Below are 22,615 nucleotides of genomic sequence, written 5' to 3'. Positions count from 1 at the left end.
TGGCAGCAGGTGGACAGGGTGCTAGGTGGTGGCAGCGGAAGGCCATTCAAAAAATAAAAATCAGTGATCATTTTATGTATTTTACTAGCATTTCTTCTTAAATTTACATTTCCTTTTATCATTTAGGAGCTAAAACACTAGGACAAAAATATTTTTAAGACCAAAAAGAATTACCAAGAAAATGGCTTCCCTTTCAACCACCTATAGAAAATTTATAAGAATACACAGGAAGAGATAGATATAATATTGAAAACTAGAAGCAAAATAATCACATCTCAGCTTCAGAAAGGAGATAGCCTAGTTAATATAAACTATGAAAAATTACAAAGTTAGTTGACTATATTACTAATATCCAGTTTTGTAAACCTCAATACTAAGGCCTTTAAAATGGACTAGTTGCCAAAGGACAGTGTTTGACTAGCAGCATCTCCAGCAACTCTACTTGAAAACATCCTTTCTTAAAGGTAGTAAATCTAGGTAGAAACAATTTACAGTCTAAACACTCTGAGAAAATTAGCTACTCGATCATCTAGACCTTCTTTTCATTTATCTTACCTATTACTAATTTATTAGCAAAATGAACAAGATCATATTACAAAACTCTGCCTTATAGGAGAACTGTTGGATCGTTTATTTTTTAAATAACTTTTATGAATTTTAAAATATTATAAAACTCATTAACTCCAAGAATTAAAAAAATAAGAGCTAAGAGCTAGTTATTCTAAAAAGCTGATTCTTAAGGTAAGAATTTTAAAAGAATAAACAAAAATAACTAAAAGAAAAGAGAACCGAACTGTATAGTATTAAAAGACACATTAAATTTATAAATCAAAACCAAGCAGCCCAAGACCACTTCAGCAAAATATTATGCTTCCGTAAGTTTGCCAGTGAATTCCAAGGGTTTTTTAGTTTGTGTTCCTGACAAATCAACATGAAATTGAATGGAAGCCAGAAAAGTGAATGGCTACAGTGAAATCCAAGAGAAAACATGTTTTCCACTAAATGGGCCATTTGTTAAACAGCTAAAGAGAAGTAGGTATGCTTCACTAAACAGGGTAAGAAGTAATATGGACAGATCATTGAGTGAGAGAGATGAGAGCTTACCATAGACTGCAGACGCTGGGCAAGTTGGTATGCTTCCACTGCATCTTTTCTGTCTCTGATTCGTACTTTATCAACTGGTTGTGGCCTATTATATACAGCCTGTTCTATTGGAATTCAGGAAACACGGGGGAAAACAAAACAAAACAAAACAAAAACCCACCACATCTATTATTTTGAGAACCTCCTTTGTTAAATAGGCAGACACATCTACACTGACCATAGCTGAGCTTCTATGACTCTTATCTTATTCCACAATCATATATTTGATATGCTACTCAGCAGTTCTCAAATAAAATATAATTATTACAAGAAAATTATCAATAAAATGGAATATTTAGGAAATGGGTAATTTGTTTAATTTCCGATTAAATGACTACTAGGTCTACTTTGCTAATTTTGGCAGTCTAATATAGAAAACATGACTTCATTTTTCTTTTAGTGGTAGAGGAAGCTAAAATGCCTTAGTTTTCCTGAAAAACTAGTCTCAATGTACATGGCCTTGGGGCAAACGAAGGCACTGAAATGAAAGACAGACCCCCCCCACCCCCCCGCAGATTGTAAATTTTATCTATTTCTACATAAAACAAAATCATATCTGATTAAAATTTTCTGGCTAGCTGTCTCACTTTCATAATAGACAAAGAATACAAAATATACTCTTTTAAACCATGGGTTTACAAGGTTCTAATTATCTTATTTTGTAACTATGAACGGCTATTAGCTTTCTTTAAAAAGTCTGTGTCATGTTAATTCAATAAAAGGGTAGAATACATTTTAAAATATGCATATTCATCAACTTTAAATCTGAAAAAAGAAACTGGGGTAAAAGAAATTTTCTTCCATGAAAAATATTTTGGCGTTTTTATTACATTTAACTGTAGAGGCTCATAAATTATTTCTTTTATTTAAACACTGCTAGACAGCATTTCTTGCATGAATACAGTATTTGCAAAGTAAATGGGCTATTATTAGAGTTTTCACAAAATAATTTTACCTGTCAAAGAATTATATTCTTAAACTATTTCTATTACCTAAAATTACACCCTGAATTTTCATTGTAGGTCAAAGGGAAACACAGTTTAATCAACAGAAATCTGTTTGACAGCAAAATCTTAATTAACACATTTATTCCATAATATTATAGCATGTTTCTGAATTCTATATACCTAAATCTACTTGAATTCTAACCATCATAGAAATGAACAGGTGCTATAAGGATAGAAAAGGTCAAGTAAAAGATGTTGTTGAGTTTTTATTTTTACCACATCCAAAGTTGATTGCTCCTATCAATTCAAGGTATGTATGAATCCGTCCGATACAATTAACATCCCCACAGTTCTTCAGGCCAGGGCGTACTGAGGTCTTATTTAAGTATTTCGGTTTGCATATCTCCCTAATTAAGAGATGGATGTACAATTATTTTGGATAAATAAAAACACGAAAAAAGATTTCTGGGGATAACTTTTAGTATTTGAAATATCTTAAAATTTTACTCCCTTTCAATGTGTAAATGTGGCGTAAACACAATACTAATACATAATACCCAAGTGTACTTTTTTCTGTAATATTTAAAAATAATATAAGCATAGTGTAATTTTTACTAGTATTATTTCTTCCCCAGTGTTAAATTCAATAGATTCCAGTTATTCCAGAACCTTGAAGTTAGAAGTTTATTTACATATAAGTCCAAATTGAATCGTTAAATAAAAAGGGTACTTTGATAATACATTGAAAGGATTTAGTATGAGACTTTTCCAATTTTAAATATATTACTTAGGTTTATCTACTCTTAATTGAACAGGTATCTTTTAATTATTAGCTATCTTGTAAATGCTTAAAAGTTTTATATTTGTTTTTAATCATATGCCAATAAATATTAAGTGCTTACTCTCAGTGGAAAACAGAAAGACATTATAGGGGATTCCAAAGGAATCAAGAAACTTCCCAAAACTATGAAAGAAATAAAAGGCTTATATAATAAAACACATATTTACTGAATATACTTAATGTACCATGCTAGATAGCACCATATAAAATTTAAGACTAATAGAGAACTTAGTAGAAACAAATTACTGAGTGCTTACGCCAAATGCTGTACTGTGAGTTGCACATTCTCAATCGTCACAATTCTAGAAGGTAGATTTTATTATTCCCATTTTAGAAATGAGGAAACAAGAGGGTCAGAGTGATTAAAGCACTTCTTTGTGCTTACAGAATGAGGATTCAAGAATAGATATTATAAACTATGTATTCAGCTATATCATATAACCTGGGTATTTCTTATTCAATCATTATTTTATTCCACAAATATTTGTGTCCTATGCACCAAGCATTATTCTAGGCACTAGGGATATAGAGATGAATAATGTAAAGTTCCTGACAATGAACAATACATATTACGTTGTTGGGTAACAACAGTGCTAGGAAGACAAAGTCAAAAAAATAAGGGCATAAAGTGAGACAAACAGCCACAGACCATTTTAGATAGATAGGCTGCTTGAAACAGAAGGTAAAAAAAAAAGTAATTTGTGATGTGAGAGGGTATCATAACTTCCACAGAAAACTTGAGATTTCAGTATGCCTTGAAAGAAAAGGAAACAAATTGCAAAAATGAAGGTAAGAAAGAAGGAAAGAGAATGGCTATCAAAAACTACAGGGAGTCTGAAAAACTGAATTGACTTAACTGAAGATTAACTGAGTAACTGAAGATTACTCAAATCAAAACAGAACTCAATAATCTAGCACAGTGCTGAACAAACGGTAAGAACTCTAAAAAATGTCTGTTCATGAAACAGTGATGATTCATATGTTCAATCTTTTTCCTCTAACAAAAAGAGTGCCTATATTCCAAGTATTGTTCTAAGCACTAGAGATTTAACAACAAACAAGACAAAAGGCTGTATCAAATGTCGCCCTCCCAGAGAGGCCTCCCTGGACCACCTGACCAAAGAGGCACCAGCACCCCCACCCCACGCACTGAGGACAGTTCTGCGACCATTCTGTCGACCAGCTTATTTATGTTTGCTGTATGTTCCTTCCCAGTGCCTGGAGCTGTGCCCCACACTCAAGACAAATGAGAATGAATGAATAAAGGAGGCTGAGGCTGAGACGTGGGTTGTAAAGCCTTGTCAGCCCTGTTAAGGGAAGGGGACAGTGAGGTGGGAAAACTGCCTTGGCCAGAGTGCCTGGACTGGTCTGCAGAAACTCTCTCCACCTCCCTGGGCCTCAGTGCCCTCCTCTGTAAAGTTGGAGTGGGGGCTGCCCTCATGTTGCCTGCATTATCATGGGGGTTGAAGGGAGAGAAGACAATACACAGATACAAATGTAATATATATATTTTTTCCAGCCCAGGGTCTGACCCCCCAAAATGTAAACTTTTCTATGAATAAAATACAATACAGGGTAAGAGAAGACAGAATCAGAGGGAGGATATATGTGAGGTATTTTAGATACGATGGTCAGAGAAGCCTCTAATTGGTCAGAGAAACCTCTAATTTCCTTAGTAGATGTGAATGAGACAAGGAAGCAAGACTTGCCAAAATATTGGGGTAGGGAGGGGGAGGGAAGAGCATTCAAGGAAGAGTGAAAAGTCAGGGACAAGGCCCTGAATTGGAAGTGTGAAAATAACAAGACTGGAGACTCTGAAATCATCTTCACCCAGTATGGACTGAAACAAGTTTCTTGCCCTCTGTGAAGCTCATTTTTCTCATCTATAAAATGAAGACAAACCCCGTCCCCCCAAAAAACCCCCCCAAAATAGGACAAGGTTGTCTAGATGATTGGAAATGATTTAAATACAGCACATGGTATGTGGTAGGCATTCAATAATGGTACTACTTACTTTTAATAAAAATATTCCCTTAAACAGGGAGTCAATTGTATCTGCTTTTATGAAAAGGATATTTTATCTATGAACAAATGTGGCAGGCCTTTTTTTATTTTAAAACTTTAACTGTTCCTTCTATTTTTTTTTAACACCACCTCCAGTGGTGTTGAATCACTCTCTCTTCTATTTCTGAAGAGAATAGATTTGAGTTCCTGTTCAAACATTTCTTTCCGTTTTGACACAGTGCTGCTAAATCACCACATTGAAACAGCAATACCTAACTAGTTTCATGAACCAAGGCAAATGATTTAGGAAATACTGCCATACAATTTATAGTACCTATATAAATTATTCTGTCTCATTTAGAATCCAAAATTCAAAGTAACAAATACAATTGATTAAAGTAACATTAAGTATACGCTGACCATTCATACAGACATTTTGTGTTATTATTTCAAGATCCTTCAACTTTGGCCATTCCTCCTCTTATTTCCAAAAACAAAAGTAGACAGCGACAGAGATTGAATTTAATTAGTATTTTTAAATAGCATGGATTAGGCAACATGGAGTATCAAAAAGAGTGATTTATAGACTCAAGACTTGGACTGAAGTCCTTCATGTGTCAGTGGCTGGTTGTATAATCAAAGCCAGGTCCCTAAACCTCTCCTGATCTCAGAATCATTTTCTACCAAATAGAGATAATACCACCTTCCTATTTCACAAGATTGTTGTAAGGAATTAAATGAGATAATACAGGAAAGCTTTCTGAAAACTGTAAAGCACTATGTAAATATCAGGAGCTGTTCCTTTTAAGTATTCTTTACTATGCCACCCTGACCCAGAAGGTACACTCCAGGGAACTGGGAAACTCTCTATAAAGATGGTCCTACATAATTAAATAGCTTCTGAAACAGTAATAGCAATTATGAATGTTTAATGTGGCTTAATAAAGTTATTAAGAAAAAATTCAAGTTACTTTCAGAATATTTAGGCAAGTAAGGTAGGAAATTTTTTGGTTTGTTCCCTACCTCCAATAAATAATTCAAATAAAAGGTACTGACAATTTAGAGGATAAACTTCGCATATTAGAAATTCCTGCACCATGATGAAGCTGGATGAAATAAATATTAGCACATTATGCCACAAGTTCAAAGTTGAAAACATTTAAGATAGCTATTTAGGAGAAGAGTTTCTGCAATCTAGCCACATTTTATGGTGTTATTCCTCTGTCACCAAATTTTTTTCTTTGTACTCAAAGTATACCATAAACCTGAAAGAAATTTTCCCTTTTCTCGTGCAGTAGTGTACTCTATTTATATCTTCCTAATGTTGTCCTGAGAAATTGTTTCACAAAGCAATTATCTATCCTTTTTTTCCCAGGCCCAAACCCTCTAATGGACAGATGGGTTATGATAGTTATAGACGACAATGTTTACCACAGCTTTCAAAAAAGTTTCACTACGAGAAATTTTAAATCATGCCTGCTGAAATGATAATATATGTGAAAGCTCTCTTGATTCACTAGCAAAATTCTAAATTCTGCGTAGGCCTCATTAAAATACTTCAGAGAATCAGGTTTTTAAAACAGCATCTAAAATATAATTCTTTCTTACCATTGATCCAAAATGTAATTTCTGATTTTCAAATAGCGTTCTGGTGTTTTAGCTTGGCGTCCCTCAAAAAACTCAGGAATTGCTTGTTTTTCTTCTTCTTGAATGATATTTCTATCTATTTCTACTTCTTGTTCTGGTGGCTTAAGCTCTTCTTCCTCATGGCTTTCCTCCACCAATTGGCAAGAAGAATGAAAAAGCATCTCATTATCACTCAAATCTTTCTGAATTTCACAAGGCTCTGGAGAAGGCAATTGCCTGGCATCATCTATTATTCCACTTTCGTCATGCTTGTTACAGTTTTTAATCAGTTTATTACATTTCTGATCATTTAATTCAACTGATTGTTTGTCACTGTTGTTCTGTTTTTCAGTCCACAATGTAATTTCTGAGTTTGAAAGTTTTTCATCTTGCTTTACATTCTGAAGACAGTGCCTGGAAGATTTAGAAAACGGAGCTTCCTGGCTGTCAGAAGCAACAAATTCTCCTTGATTGGTTCCATGTATTTTATTATTAGGAATGTCCAACAAGAGATCACTGCTAGAATTCTTCTGGGGTGTTTGAGAAGACAAATCATCCACTTCATCTGTGATGTCTACTTCCTCATCATCAGATAATTTTTCAATTTTTACAGCATTCAAGTTGGGATCAGCACGTCCCCTTAAAAATAATGGTGTCCATGCCTTTGTCCCTTTATCTTCATTTTTAACCTGGGGATTACTGCTGTTCTTCTGATTTGGTGCTTCTTTCTCTGGACCCCATTTTACCTTATTAAAAATCAGAATAAAACCCCAATATTAAGATTTTAAAATTTAATCACTGACACAAAAAATAAAATAAATACAATGTTATTAAACTGAGTACATGTTAACGGTATATTACACCTTTAATATGCTTTTTCTTAAAGGGGTTTACAACTGCATTTTAAATGTAAAGGATCACCATTTTAAATTTCTATAAATAAATAAGTCATTCATGGCCTGGTGATTTTTATTACTCAAATAAGCATGACCTATATATAACTACTACTTATTTTTCAATGTTAAAAATAGAGATCTGGCTCAGATCAAGCACAGAGAATAAACCAATAACTATCAGAGTAAGATATTCTGTAAGATATTGAAATATTTATAAAGGCTTATTTCTCAGAATGTCTGATGCCTCAGCTGATCATTTCTTATAACGCTAAAATAAGTCTTAACTTGAGGATAACTTCACTTAATAAACTAAAACCATTTTTCATTTAAATACAGGGATAATAGAAACAAATTATTTTTATACAGGTTCATTTAATACAGCTCCAACATTATAGAACTTATATTTTAAGCCATGAAATTATCTTCCATATCTGCTATTATAGACATCAGTATCTGGCAATGTGACAAGGAAAAGATAATCAAAGTCAATGACCAAATATAACTTGAAATGAAATCTTTATATACAAAGTTTTTGAAAAGTCTTATAAATAACTGACATACCAAAGGGATATGACAGCTCTTGGAAAGAGATTATTTATAGAACCTGTACCACAATAGAATCCCAGGACCATACATTTGAGGTTAACTGGCTTACTATGTAGAGAATGAAAGGGTAGCAGAAGGGAAAAAGAATTTGGAAATACAGCCTGAAATAGCCTTTAATAATCTTGCTATTTATTTAAAGTCTCCTGCTTTTAATCTTAAAAAATGCAGATGAAATTTTGTATTAGATTTCATAATATACTAATGTCTGTTATAATCTTAAAAATGTATCCTTCTACCCCAGGTCTTTGAGTAAAACTGATACTCCAAGATACACCATATGTTCCAGTTTGATAAGCACAGGAATAACTATAACCAAGTTAAGCTTTATTCTATTCCTTAATACCTCATCCTTGGTGAGCTGCCTTGAAAATGCTTTGGTTTGGTTAAAAGAGAGAGACGAAGATTGATGTATGATGAATTCATTCCATTAGTTACCACCTATGGCCAGCTAACACTAAGACAAATCTTGTATATGGGTTAAGGTCCATTATTATATTAAAAGAAAACACAAAATTTCATCTAAGATACTTCCAAATTTTATATAGTTGTTTCTAGAGCTTAAACAGAACATATATAAAAATTCTAAATATCAATACTACATGGTTGAATACAGTACAAATTACTTGAAAGATTAAGGAACTAGACCATAACTACACTTTTCTTAATACTGCAATTTATCAAAATTTCAGACAATTCTTCATAACAATTGTAAAAATTTCACTGCTATTAAACATGATAGCATTTATGTCCCCTAAGCTCTAGTAATTCTTAGAAGTTTCTATCATGCAAATGTTTTAAAAAGAAAAGATATTTTCCAGAGGAAACAATGAGACCTCTAAGATTTTCTCTTTGGAATATAAAATATGCTTTATAGGATGTTTTTGAGTAATTAATATTTTGTCCTTCTATTTAACTTTATGATATTAAGTGCAATAACATGATACCCATTTAATAGCAACACTCAAAACACTGAAGATATGCTCTGAGATTTTGGAAGATAAACCATCTGCATAGTACTACTCAGGTATAAAATAGTTTCATTATAAAACTTTAATACCAGACTTAAAGAAATATTTCTGCTCTAATTTTATTTACCCTAAATATTAGCATTATTAACTATGATATTTATACTGTGCTTACCTTATTTTTAAAATACTGTCTGGCATAACTCTTCACTTGTAAAACAGTGCGACTTCCAATTAGCTTTGCAATTTTGGTCCACCTTCGGCCAAATTTAGCCTACGTTATCAAAATGGAAAAAAAATGCTTTTGATTAACTTACTTATGAATATTCTAAGCAAGTGCCACATTAAAAAAAAACTCAAAAATCCTCCATCTTTACTTATTTTCTAAAGAACACAATGAAGCCTCGTATATAGACTATGCTCTTAAAATCAAAGCCCGTATTCTTCTTTTGGAATCTAGACTACCAAAAACCGATTGAAGTGATTTTATAAATACTTTAAAAAAATAGCTATCTAAATGAAGATCTATCACTTCTATTATCTAACTATATGAATTCACATTGCACATTATGATGTTCCAAATCTAAGATAACTTTTTCAAAGAAATAAGTGCCTGAAAGGGAGGTAGGTTACATTTTCCATTTATATGATCAACTGAACATGTTCCACACTAATTTCAAAATATATATAGTTTTTACCAAGATTCCGTATTTTGCAATATTCATTACGTGTCTCATAGCAAAGACTTTTGCTCTATACAGATGTCACAGTGAAATGACCTAAAAGATTGAATCACAAATGAGGCTGACCTGCAGCTAATGCCTCCCGACACCCCTCTGGCATCAAAGGCAGTGCACCTCCTAACACTGAAGCTGTGGAGGGAAAAAACTGAGAATTTCAGGGAACTCCTGTGTGTTCTAAAGTACAGAAAGGAACACACATAATTTGAAAGCTAAAAGGAATTTTTAAGTATCAAGTCTATCATTTAATACATAAATACTTTTTATAATATCCTCAAGAGACTCTGTACTACCCAAGGTAGTTCAACAATTCCAATTTTTTAGAATTCTTAAAACTATGAAAAACAAAAAACTAGCCACAACTGAAGTAAGCTGGCCCCACCCAGGGTCAGATTTAGAGGCCAGGTAGTCATGACTTATGGTAGCAAATCATCTTCAAATATCTGACTCAAATGATAAACCTTAATTTATATACTTATTTCTGATATTCATTAGAAAATCTGATATATGGACAATTTCTTAAAACTCAAAGTACTCCTGGGAAAATTATTATTACACAAATTATTTAACATATTGACTGCCACACTAGAAAAAAATTTTTTTTCATTGGAACCATGATGTTTTACTACGAAACTAGAATGAAAACTTGGAAAGCAAAATGATCCTAATTTAATGAAAAATTTATTATAATTTTATATTGTTTTCTGTGCATGAGTTACATGCAACTTGAAAAATAATTCTTTCGGCTCCCTAGGTGAAGAGACATGTGAGTTACATATACCTCATGAGGCCCGAGGCTCAAAACTACAGTGAGTTAAATACCTCACATGGCAGTTCATGTGTTAAGATTGCTCTTAGCACCAATTTGAGATCAACTTACAGAAGAAACTAGTTATCTCTACTGCAGGATAAAGACAAATAAGTAACTGGTAGTATGGAGCACTTCTGGAGAAAGGAGAGATCTGGATAAAGTGTGATTAATTGGATAGGAGGGGCTTGGGCACTAAGAAAATTGAGGAGGGGACACTAACAAGAGGAGCAAAGAAGGTAGGCACGGTGGTGCATGCCTCTAGTCCCAGCTACTCAGGGGGCTGAAGCAGGAGGATTCCTTGAGCCCAGGAGCTCAAGTTCAGCCTGGGCAACATAGTGAGACCCATCTCTCAAAAAATAATAAATAAATCAAGGAGCAAAAAAACACATTTTACCAATTTCAAAATAGAGCAAAGGGACGGTCGTATGCTTAAGAAAGGAAAGGAAAAAAAAATCTTCCTTCATCATTCAGTACCACACAATGCCCTTCAAGCCTGAGAGAATTCAGTCTGTAAATAAATTGTATCAATGGGGTAGAAGGGCTGGGAATACAACAAATAATTCCATGCTTTTTGTATGGAAAAACATTCAAAGTTTAATGTTTTCTTACTGTATATAGATTTCTACATAGCTTTATATAAATAAACAAATATATATCTGCTTATATATGGACAAAATATCTCTGGAAGGAAACACAAAGAAGCCATGACACTGGTTACCTCAGGCAAAGAGAACTGAAGGCAGAGAAGAGGGTGAGAAAAACACCTAACACCCTATAACTTTAGGAACCTTTTGAATTTTGAACCATGCAAATGTAATCCCCATAACTAACACCAGTATCAACAATAACAACCTAAAAATGAACCTTAAGTTCATAACTCATTTGCATATGTATGCATATGCATATCTGGTCTGGGGCAAAACACCAAAGTTGTCAGCAATCTTAAATAAATGACTGATTAATTAAAGTTGGATTATATAAATGATAATCATGCAACAGACTGAAATACGAATATACAAAACATCACCAGTACGGGAAAATACCTTGAAGAGATAAAACCTCAAGAGAGTTTATATATTTAGATAAGAACATCATAGAGTATACAGATGTCATAGTCTTGACTAACTAGAAAAATACAAAAACATTTCATTTCTCATCCTCTGTAGAAATGTTAACAATGATATTTCAATTAGCATTCATAAATCTTACATAAATACAAATATTCTATAATGTATAAATATACATAATTTCAAAATTAATTAGAATACTGGGTAATATGCACCTTAAAGGAAAAGATATAACCTAATTTTGACAGTAAAAAAAAAATTCTGAATATTTTGTTAAAAGTTTCTTCATATTAAGGAGTATTTTCAGAATTAGAAACTGGCATATGTGTTTTTTCCATTACATAACTTATGGACATTTAAACAGATCTCAGTACAATAGACATCCACCCAAAAGAAATGTTTCTGGTCTTCATTTACATCCTCTGAAATATTTAGACTGTGTATACAATGCCAAATATCTGAATAAAAACTCAGCTGATCACCCAGACAGTTTCAAATATACGGTTTTTGTTTTGTTTTGAGAAAAAACAGACTACTAAATAATTTTGTCTCTTAATACAGGTAGTTGGTGTCATGTATACAGACATAGCTCAATTTCTTGGACTTTATTTATTAATACCAAAAAGTGTGAAAATTATAGACTCAAATCTATTTTAGTATTTTAGTACCTTAAATATAAGTTAAAAGGAATTCTCTTATACTACACTACAAACATCATTACAGAAAAACTAAAGGTGTTATGATTGTAATTAAAAAGAAAATTCTGGTCTCTATAAATTAATTTAACCTTATAACTCTATCAATATTTGCTTCTAGAATCATTTTACTATAAATTAAAAATTGCTCTATTTACCAGCCCTTGTTCAAACAGCTCTTTTTCTTCTATCGTCCACTTTATTGAGTAACTGGCTGGTTTTGTAGGAGAGTGTACCCTGAGGGGAAAAAAAGGAATTGCAAAAAAATTTCTGAAATGGAACATTCCATATTTATGTAGCTAAAGGTTATAGATAGCCATGGGCTAAATTCAATACTTTGAGTCTAAGACTTAAAAAAACAAAGAACAAAAAAAGAAGAAGGCTACAGCCTCTACCTGGGGGAGAAATTTACCCTGTCACGTGTCTCTAGCTCAGGATGATAGGAGCCCCAAAAGACATAATCCTTGGGTCTGAATGAGGGTAACACTAAAAGACATCAAAGGAAGTCAATGTGATAGTAAACAAATAGGCTGCCTTAGACTGGATACAAAGCAGCAGGCATTAATACATTCCCAAATCCTGAAAGGCACGTAAGAGTTTCAACTGGTTCCAGAATTATCTTTTTGGTTCTTTCATGCAAATCCACGTAAAAAGCCAGAAAAGAACTCAAGAAACTAAAGCATTATATTTATTGCTTTTAAAATTCATTATCTCAAGAAATTAAAAACAGTGATGAAGCTCACTAATTTAAGCAAGCCATTAATCCTTCCATTAACTTCATTTTATTGTTTATTCAGCAAAATACAAAAACAAAGGCTACTCAGTGCTTAAGCTCTCAGGCAATTGCAAATATGTAAATCTACTCTTTAAGAGATCATAAACTTTCAAGTTTATAAATGCTAAATAAAGTCAAAATTTTTTTAATTATAGCAAAAGGATATTTTTAAATAGTTAATTTCTCTAGATAATTTTTGAAAGCCACAAACTTAAAGGAAAACTTTTTTGAAAATAACTGAAAATTAACTGACAGAGCAATAGAAATCAGTCAATTCCCAACAGATAGCAACTTAATATTTTTCTCATAAATCCCTAGGAAACCATCTTTTCCATAATCTGATGGAATTGCCTACGTAGGGCCATAAAAGAAATTCTGGCAAGTAAATATCATAAAATTATAAGCATTCCAACATCCATACCAAAAAACTTTGTTTTTATATTTACTGTGTTTTTGTATAACGCAAGGTCAAGAGGGATTTTCCACAGGCCAACTATAATTTAAAAAAAAATTCTCCCATAATTTTTAACTAATCATAAGGGTTTTAAAAATATAAAACGTAAGTACATACATGAGTTTTGCTGTTTTCTGCAGACTGCACCACATGAAAAAAGAAAATAAGGAAGCGTGTGAAGTTTCTAAAAATACAATCCAGACTTTTGAAAGTATTATAAATTGATGTTACCTCTTCATGTATTTTTTATCATCTTCCTTTTGATCAAGCCAGAATTTTTCCGGTAGTGATTTTTTAGATAAATAATACCTATGTAATGATTAAGGAAACTTTAAGCAATATTAAAGTCATATAATTTTTATGCAACTTATACAAAGTAGGCACTCATGAAAGTCATACTTGAATTCAAGTTAAACCAATTCTTCTCAAAGCCCTTTCCAGGTCTGCAAAAATTAAACATGCTTACACCTCACAGTGTTATGTGGATTAATTGCATGTGAAATCAAATAACACAGTGCTTGCACAAAGTGTGTGCTACATAAATGCTAGTTTCCCTTACCTTCCCTACTAAAAGTGGCTAACAGAAGACCTAGCCTCACATATGAAGAATGTAATAAATGAATCTGATTGGTCATCCAAGATAATTTAGGAGTATTTGTTTCCTTATTTCTAAGGTAATAGAGAAGAGTTCAGAGATCTTCTATAGCCTAATAAAGATGGCAAGCAGATCAAATTGACCAGGGAGCCTCCGTTTCAAAAGATCATAAAACTAGCTTAATGAAATACTGTTACATTAGTCTGAGATATTCTTCATTTAACAAATATGTACTGACTGTATATTGTATGTCAGGTACTACACTAGGTACTAGGTGCTGAGGACAAAGATATAAGCAGATATTATTCCTATCCTTTAAATGCTTAGATATAACTTTCACTTTCACTGTCATTATTTGTTTCCATGTGTAGAAGCAAACCAGTCACTACTTAAGCGTACATTCATCTAGAACTGCACAGTGGCCACTAACCACTTATGCCTCTTGAAACATGGTTTGCATGAACTGAAATGTACTATACGTATAAAACACACTGGATTCAAAGACTTAGTATAAAACACAGTATGTAAAATATTAATGTTTTATATCAATTAAATATTAAAATGATACTTAAGAAAATGGGATTAACCTATGATAATTAAAGGTACAGAAACATGCTAAAATCAACATAACAAATCCATGAAATGCAATGCAAGAGTTAAAAATAAACCACTACTTATTAGACCATTATTAATAATCTTTATAAATCCTAAAATCAGAAGTTCAAGCCTCTCACATATAAGAAAACTGAGCCATAGATAAGGATGTACATCTTTTGAAGAAAAAAAATCTTCATTCTAAAGTATCTGTTTTGTGCTTTTTACTTAGATTCCTCCCACATAACACCTGTAAATCAGAAACTGAGAAGAACTTTTACATGTTCTAATTCTGTGTCCCTGGACAAATTAACATCTCTGGATTTCAGCTTATATAACTTTGAAAATGGAAGCTTGGAGTTAAGGTTCTAAATATTCAGATATCCTAAAGAGTTGGCTGACAAAAGATACTCAAAAATATTGAGTCAGATCTCAGACTTAATAGTAAAACAGAACATGAGGAATAAAATGCTGCTTTTTGCACAGATAGATAACATGATAGTATATAATAGCATTCTGGGGCTGAATAAAACCAATCTAGTAAACAGTGGCCTTTTGTAATTTTTGCATTTATAGATTTTTAACCCTGAAACCTTTACTTTCCTCATAATCACTAAAGGATACTCTTCTTCCAACAACATTTTCTCGATGACAGCTCTGTTCTCTTCACTGATGGTGGTATCCAGAGTCCAAGGCTATTAAAAAAGAGAATATATTTTTCTTTTTACTTACTGCTTTTTGAAATTAGCTTCTAAGTTTTGTTAAATAAACAGAAATATGACTACAAATAATAACAGGTATCATTTACTAAGCACATATACATATCTTTGATTCTCAAGATAACACTGAAATAGGCATTAATGATAAGAAAAACCCCCATCCATTACTTGGCACAGCAGCCACCTGAGACCCCTACCACTCACTGAAGACCCGCATCAGCATAATACTAACCAGCACCTGGCCCATCAACTAACCTATTACCTGGCACATCAGCATTAACACTAAACCTATTAGCTGGTGCATCAACATAATACTAACCTATTATCTGACACATCAACTAACCTATGGCATTAGCCACCTGAGAGCCCACCCCTCAGGCCACCCCAACTTAATAAAAGTGGGAAAAATTGGGTAGACGGGGCTCAGAATTTGGTGGCGAGACCCCTCTGAGCCCGCCGGCGAATAAACCTTGATTCTCCAACTCTCTGTGTGCTGCTCTATTTGTCCTTGGGACCACACGCTGTAACACTTGCTGTAACATTAATACTTTATAGATGCATTGACAGCACTGCAAGCATTATAAGTGGAAGAACAGAAACTTTACACTCAAGTTTGTTGGATTCCAAGGCTTATGCTCTTACCCATGATGCAGTAATAATGGCCATCATGTACATGAAACTATTTATTAGGCATCTGACATTCTGCTAGACACTCAACCTAATTTCTAAAACTTACCACCATTCTTTTTTCCCCTCAGTCACAATCTCCATGAATGATCATACACATTTTCAACTCTCAAAGTTAAAAATGTTCAGCTCATATCTCTTCTCTAAGCTCTAGACCATTATATCCAACTGCCCACTCAAGATTTCTACATGCATATTTAATTGGCTTCTCAAACTTAACATATTCAAAATAGAACTTATCATCACATATGTCCACCTGCTTCTCCCTGTCTTCCCAACTTTATCAAAGGCACTAGTAGTCATTAAATTCTTCCATCTAGAAATCCAAGAATTATTGTGGATTCTTCACTTTTACCTCAATCCCCATATCCAATATACCAGTTCTACCTGCAAAATAGAACTCAAATCTGTCCACTCTATCTCTTCTGCTACCCCCTCAGGCCAAGACCTCATCAACAAATCTTGCTTCCATTACCGAAAATGTTTCCAAACTGGTTCCTCTGATTCTACTCTTGCTTCCCCACAATCTTATTTTTACCACAGCACCCAAAATGAATTTACTTACCTGTATAAAATCTGTACAAAATATTTCAATGATGTCCCAGGTTGCTTATATTATAATAAAATTTAAATCCTTTAGCATAATCTGACCCCCAAGCCCTGTATGACAGGGCTCCAGCCTGCCTCTCTCCAACCTTGTCACGCGCTGTCACTCCTCCCTTTCCCACCACATTCTAGACATTGGCCTTCAACCAGTGTTGAAGCTTTTGCACATGCAGTTCCTTCTGCTTAGAATCTTTTTTCTCAACTCTTCAGGTATGTACCCTTTCTTTCCATTACTTTTCAATGTAAATCTCACCTCCTCAGAGTCTCCCCAACAACTTTATCTAAAGTAGGCTCCCTGCCACCTCAGTCAGCATCTTGCTTATTTCTCTCATAATCTGTAGTCTGTCTTCTTATCACATGACTCCTTTTTAGACTATGAGCTCCTTAAGAGCAGGATCACGTCTATCTTCATTAGAGTTATATTCTCCAAATCTCACCTAGTGACTGGCATACAATAAGTACTCAATAAATAACTGACAAATGAAGAAATGAACCCTGTAATAATCCCCATTTTTTTTTTTAGATGAAGAAACTGAGCCTTACAAATTTGAGAAGACGTAAAGTAAGGATTTGTACCTAAATCTAGCTGGCTCAAAAGTTCTTTCTCAATAGGCCATTTTTCAAAGTGAAAAGAAGAAAGAGGTTTCTATTTTTAAGATAAGAAAGATATTTCAAGACATTATAAAATCAAGATATTATACCTGTGATTTTTGAGAACTGGCACTAAGTTTAAAAAAAAAGGCACTCTGGGCAATAACTAACAGCTTAACACACCTGATATTTTCATAAAATACTTACAATAAAGCCATTTTCAGCTCTCCATGAGGAATCAAGATAGTGATCTTGTTGTAAAACTGATGGTATATTTTCATCACTTCTGAAATAATTAAGAAAATGAGAATGTAAGTGATATCATACCAGTTAATAGATTAGTGGCAGGTCATAAGTATTAAGCAAATATTTAGTGCCCTTCATCCCTTAACAGATTTAAATTTAACATTATATTTAACAATGCCTCTTTAGCCTATGAAATACACAGTGGCTTTAAACTATCCTAGCCCCATTGCTAAATAACAAGTCTGACTATTCACTTCTTTTGTTTCTAAAGAATAAACAATTTCATGAGGAAAAAAATATCCCAAAGCAGCAACCACAACATGCTCTGTGACCATGAACCAACACTTTAGTTTCTGCTGATAGGTACCCAATGTGTACACAGAAATTCAACTTCGCAATGAAATCTTTTAGCTATATAAAATCATAAAAAAAAACCATCAACAGCACCACCCTCAAAATGAAAAAAATAAAACTAGATGGAAGAACACAAACAAAAAATATTCAAAGAAGGAAAGTACAGTGAAAAGACAAGAAAAAAAGTGATGTTTTAATAACAACTCATATAATCACAAAAATTAATTTGGGTTATTTGGGGGCTTTTTTATATCCGTGGGGGATCAAACTTTGTTAATTCGCCCACTCTTTTCATCGAAATACTAAGAATTCTTTAAAGTTACATTGTTTACCTCACATTTGAAAAGGCTGAGGAATTAAGTTTTGGGGGACCCAATCTGTGATATAATTAAATTTAATATTTTTGCTTTTGTATGTCTTGAAGTTATGGCTTCCTAGTTAAGTTACTGACTTTTTCCAGACTTAGTCTAATGGTAAGAATTTTGTTTCTCTAAGACTGCAAAAATCTATCAACACATTTGAATCTTTAATTAGTTGTACAATGGTTATAATAAATTGTGGAGCTAATGAGCAATTCTCTACAATAAACTAAAGTAGTAATTTCTCTCAATTGTTGATGGCAAATAGGCTTAAACTCAAATATCAACTCTGATGTGGAAGAGGCTGCTAGGAGGAATAAATAAAGGATTCTGAGGCTCGTATCAGCAAAAGGAAACCTTTACTCAAATAACTAGGTCTGTCAAAAGTTCAGGAGGTAGGACTACTATCATTTCAAGTTCATTGCAGAAATCTTTTCACATAGTACTCCCTAACGAGGATTAGCAAATCTGAGCCTGCCCTTTTTTTTTTCACAACACACATTCAGTCTGTTGCCAATTCTGTTGTTTCTTCTTTCTTCAAATCCAGTCCTTCCACTATATCCATACCACCAAGGTCCTGTAGTTTCAGACCTTGTAATTTTCCTGTTATAAGAGATAAAGCTGACAAACCATTCACCTTCCCTCCTTTATCTTTCTCCATTTACCTCCATCTGACATATATATAGTTTACTGTCTGTCTCATCCAACAAGAATGTTAGTCCAGGAGAGCAGGAACTTCGTTTTGATAACTGCTGTATACCCAGGGTTTGGCATGCAGAAGGTACACAGTCAATACTTGTTGAATAATTAAATGAACAAGGGAGATGAGGCATGGATTACACAGGTTTCTAGTAGTTAAGGAATGAGGATTTTATCATAAAAACAACTGGGGAGTGAAGGGAATAACATGATCAGATTTGAAAAGACTACTCTAACTTCAGAAAAACAGAAGGAGAAACAAGGGAGCAAGGAGCAGCTAAGAGGGAGCAATTATAAAAATACCAGAGAAGGGTGACAGTAACTTAAACCTAGGGAACAAGCAGTGTGAACAGGAAGAAGCGAATACAATTAAGAAGATATATAGACACAATCAACAGGCCCTTAATAACTGATAGGATGGGGGAGTGGAAGGAGGGAGGAAAGGAAAAGGCACGAAGTTTAGGTCCGTGTTTTGGATGACTGGATGGATGCTGGTGCCATTTATTGAATTAGGAGACACTGGAGAGGCAAGTGGGGAACGTTTATATAAACTGAGATTAAGGTGCTTATGGGGCATCAGGGTGCAGATAGAGTCAGAAAATTGGATAAAAGGATCTGAAGCTCAGGAGAGAGATTTGATTTGAGTTGGTAACAGATTTGGGCAACATCAACATGTATTCGGTCAAATTTAGGAAACTGCCATTTCCTAGGCACGTCAAAAATCGTCAAATAGTGGCAAAATTTCACATAGTTCAACCTAATAGATACAAATTGAAGTTTTGAGAGATGGTATTATCAGGGACTGTGTGGTTAGTGATTAGAAGTCCTATGATAAAACCCCTTCCAACACCATGACTAAGAACAGGCAGAAGAAAAGGAGGATGATAAGGAATGGTAGAAGTAGAGGGAAGCCAAAAAGTTTCAAAGCCATCTTCTAACTTTGGCATCTAGCACTCAGCAAATTTAAAAAGTGTTTTAAATTAATCCTCAAGAGTTCAACAGATGCTATCATCAAGTTTAACTACACACTTCAGGGGCTACCCATTTACAATAAATTCCATATGAATGGAGACCAACACCACGGGGCACCATGTACCAGAATATAATGTTAATGAGGCTCCTTGGAGTAGTATAAGACGATGGTTCTGACCACCAGGAATCAATAACCTTTGTAATCCTGTTTGTATGAGACTAAGATTACCACAAGTGCTCAAGTGAAATAGGAAGAAAGAGAAAAGAAAAAGACAAAGGGAGGAAAAATTAAACACAATCAGAAAAATTAAGATAAACCTATGGGAGAGGCATACAGCCAATGTCCTCAGATGATCTTTATTTAGTATTTCCAAGGCCAGCTCATTTCTTTCTGGACTGCAGATAAGTTTCCCTGCCCACATATCTCATAGACATATTGCGAAAATTAAATTAAATCAAGCATGCAAAAGCACTTGGTCAAGATTTAAAAAAACTACATGAATGTGAACGATTATTGTTATTGAAGGCTCCCTACTCATCTACATAGCTTTGGACTGTTTTGTCTAAAGATTTGAGGGAGAATAACTGTATGAATTTAACTACCTCTCACATTTTTATAGTGCTTTAGTGTTCACTAGACACTTTTAAGTACCCTATCTTAGTGCCTCATAGGCAGGACTGGTAATCTCCCCAGTTTACAGAGGCCCTGATATTATGTTGAATTACATGAAATCGACACTTTATAGATAAAAAATGGTCTAATATTGGCAATTTCATATGGTTCAACCTAACAGTTCTAATGAAGGTGTTCACAGTTAAAACAACATAGTTGGCTGCACTTATAACTCAGGCTGATTCCTGGCCACTCTAGGCCTCTAACATGACTAAAAGGAGACTAGCTTCTTACTCAGAAAGCAAGGAGTCAAAGGAAGTTCTGTTTCAAACCTGTTCTGCAGGAATCGTATTAAATAAATTGTAATCTGTCATTGGATCCTCACAGTACCATCCCTGAGGGTAACGGGATGGTAAAGAACACAACATTTACAGAGCACAGACGTATGGTAAAGCACATCCCGTAATTATTTCATTTGATCTTCACAAACTTACGACTCTCAGTTTACACGTGAGCGGTCTGAAGCTCCGACTAGTTAAGTGTCTTGTCCAAGGTCACACTGCTAGTAACTGGTAGGAACAGCAAATGCAGAAGGAAAACCAGAACTGTCCAACTCTAAAATCTGGCACCTCTCCTTTAAGTCAAGCTGCCACTCAGGAAGTTTTTCACAACTACCCCTACGTAAAAGAAGGGATGAAACGACTCGCCCAAGGTCATGCGGCTTACAGGCGATGTAACAAGGGTCCCTGAGCTCAGGTCGTGTCCGTAGCTACCCGTGTTCTAGTTATGGTCAGGGAGATTCTGAGGTGGAGGGAATGGAAGTTGGAATCTAATTGCTAGAGCAAGTGCAATGTGCTACGCGAAATTAGCGCCTTCACAGCATCCGGGTAGAAGGTGAAAGCGATCTTCAGTACCTGAGCCCCAGGTACCCGCCCGCTGGCCTCAGGACAAGCCGGCCGGCGGCAGCGCGGCGCCTCCCAGGCCAACAAGAGACTCTGGCCCAGCGGATAGACTTCCGCTCGCTTGACCCTAGCCGGACCTGTGACCTTTCCAAAGACCTCTCCTCGCATCCGCGGCCCCTCCCGCCCCGGCGAGACCCAGTCTTTTAAGCCTCACCCTAACTGTACCGCCGCGGCCACCACGTCCCCTTCGATATCCACATCCGCCTCTTCAGCCGCCATGATGGGACCTGACCCCATCCGTCTTCCCGCGAGATCACGCGAGAGGTGGTGGGCCCGGGGCGGGGCCAACTACGTCATGGGGCGGGGTTGCAGCCTTGTCCGGCCCCTCCCGTGCCGGGAGGCGGAGCTTCCAGAGGAAAGGCGTCCCCAGAGCCCAGGGGCTTGGTCCAGTCGCATTTGTTGACAGACACGGACCTTGGGAAGTGGCCTGGGACTGAGGTTTTGAGAGCTTACGTTCTTGGACAAATTCTTTGGCACCTCACTGCTATCATTTGTAAAATGGGGAGAGCAGAAAATATTTTTCTGGACTGATGAAAAAGTCAAGCCAGACCTGCTTCGAGAACTGTGAAGGCGGCAACCAAATGGGCCCCTCACTTGCTGCTGGTTATTTAAGAGTCTCTCTCCCTCTCTCCCTCCCTCCCTCCCTCTCTCCCTCTCTCGTTTTTTAAAGAAAAAGGTGTCGTTCAGCACTTACGTGAAGTCGTTCAGCATTTTACTTAAGTGCTAAACGACTTTAAAAAAATTTTTTCAACAAATATTTAAGAATATAACTTAATGATTGTGTAATTTATTTTGTAGAGACCTTTATAATTTAAAGGTCACTCTTATGACCATTAATCCTTATAATCACCTGTGAGATAGACAGAGGTGGTGTCATCAATTATACTTTACAGATGAGGAAACTGAGGCTCAGAAAGCTGAAATGACTGCCCCAGCACAGACTGCCCAAGGCAGATGTGGATATCAAAGGGGATGTGGTGGCAACAGTGTCAGGGCTAGGGTGAGGTGTAGAGACCCCAGTCTCCCAGGGGCAGGAAGGGGCCCAGAT

General features: G+C 35.0%; 1 protein-coding gene across 3 annotated transcripts in view; it reads right to left on the bottom strand.

The window, feature by feature from the left end:
- The window catches only part of MYSM1 (Myb like, SWIRM and MPN domains 1), a 35,550-nt gene extending 13,730 nt beyond the window's left edge, over positions 1-21,820 (bottom strand). For all 3 annotated transcript variants that reach the window (XM_045547915.1, XM_045547916.1, XM_045547917.1), the window contains exons 1-10: positions 21,722-21,820; positions 17,570-17,648; positions 15,384-15,454; positions 13,802-13,879; positions 13,688-13,711; positions 12,500-12,578; positions 9,204-9,302; positions 6,544-7,307; positions 2,367-2,497; positions 1,105-1,208 (exon numbers count right to left, since the gene is read on the bottom strand). In XM_045547915.1, the coding sequence (XP_045403871.1) occupies positions 1,105-1,208; positions 2,367-2,497; positions 6,544-7,307; positions 9,204-9,302; positions 12,500-12,578; positions 13,688-13,711; positions 13,802-13,879; positions 15,384-15,454; positions 17,570-17,648; positions 21,722-21,804 (1,512 nt within the window). In that variant the 5' untranslated portion in view covers positions 21,805-21,820. The remainder of the gene's footprint in view (positions 1-1,104; positions 1,209-2,366; positions 2,498-6,543; positions 7,308-9,203; positions 9,303-12,499; positions 12,579-13,687; positions 13,712-13,801; positions 13,880-15,383; positions 15,455-17,569; positions 17,649-21,721) is intronic.
- Between the last annotated feature and the right edge of the window lie 795 nt (positions 21,821-22,615).

This window comes from Lemur catta, chromosome 3 (genome assembly GCF_020740605.2).
Source record: "Lemur catta isolate mLemCat1 chromosome 3, mLemCat1.pri, whole genome shotgun sequence".
NCBI lineage: Eukaryota > Metazoa > Chordata > Mammalia > Primates > Lemuridae > Lemur > Lemur catta.
This window is presented reverse-complemented; position numbering and strand designations above follow the sequence as displayed.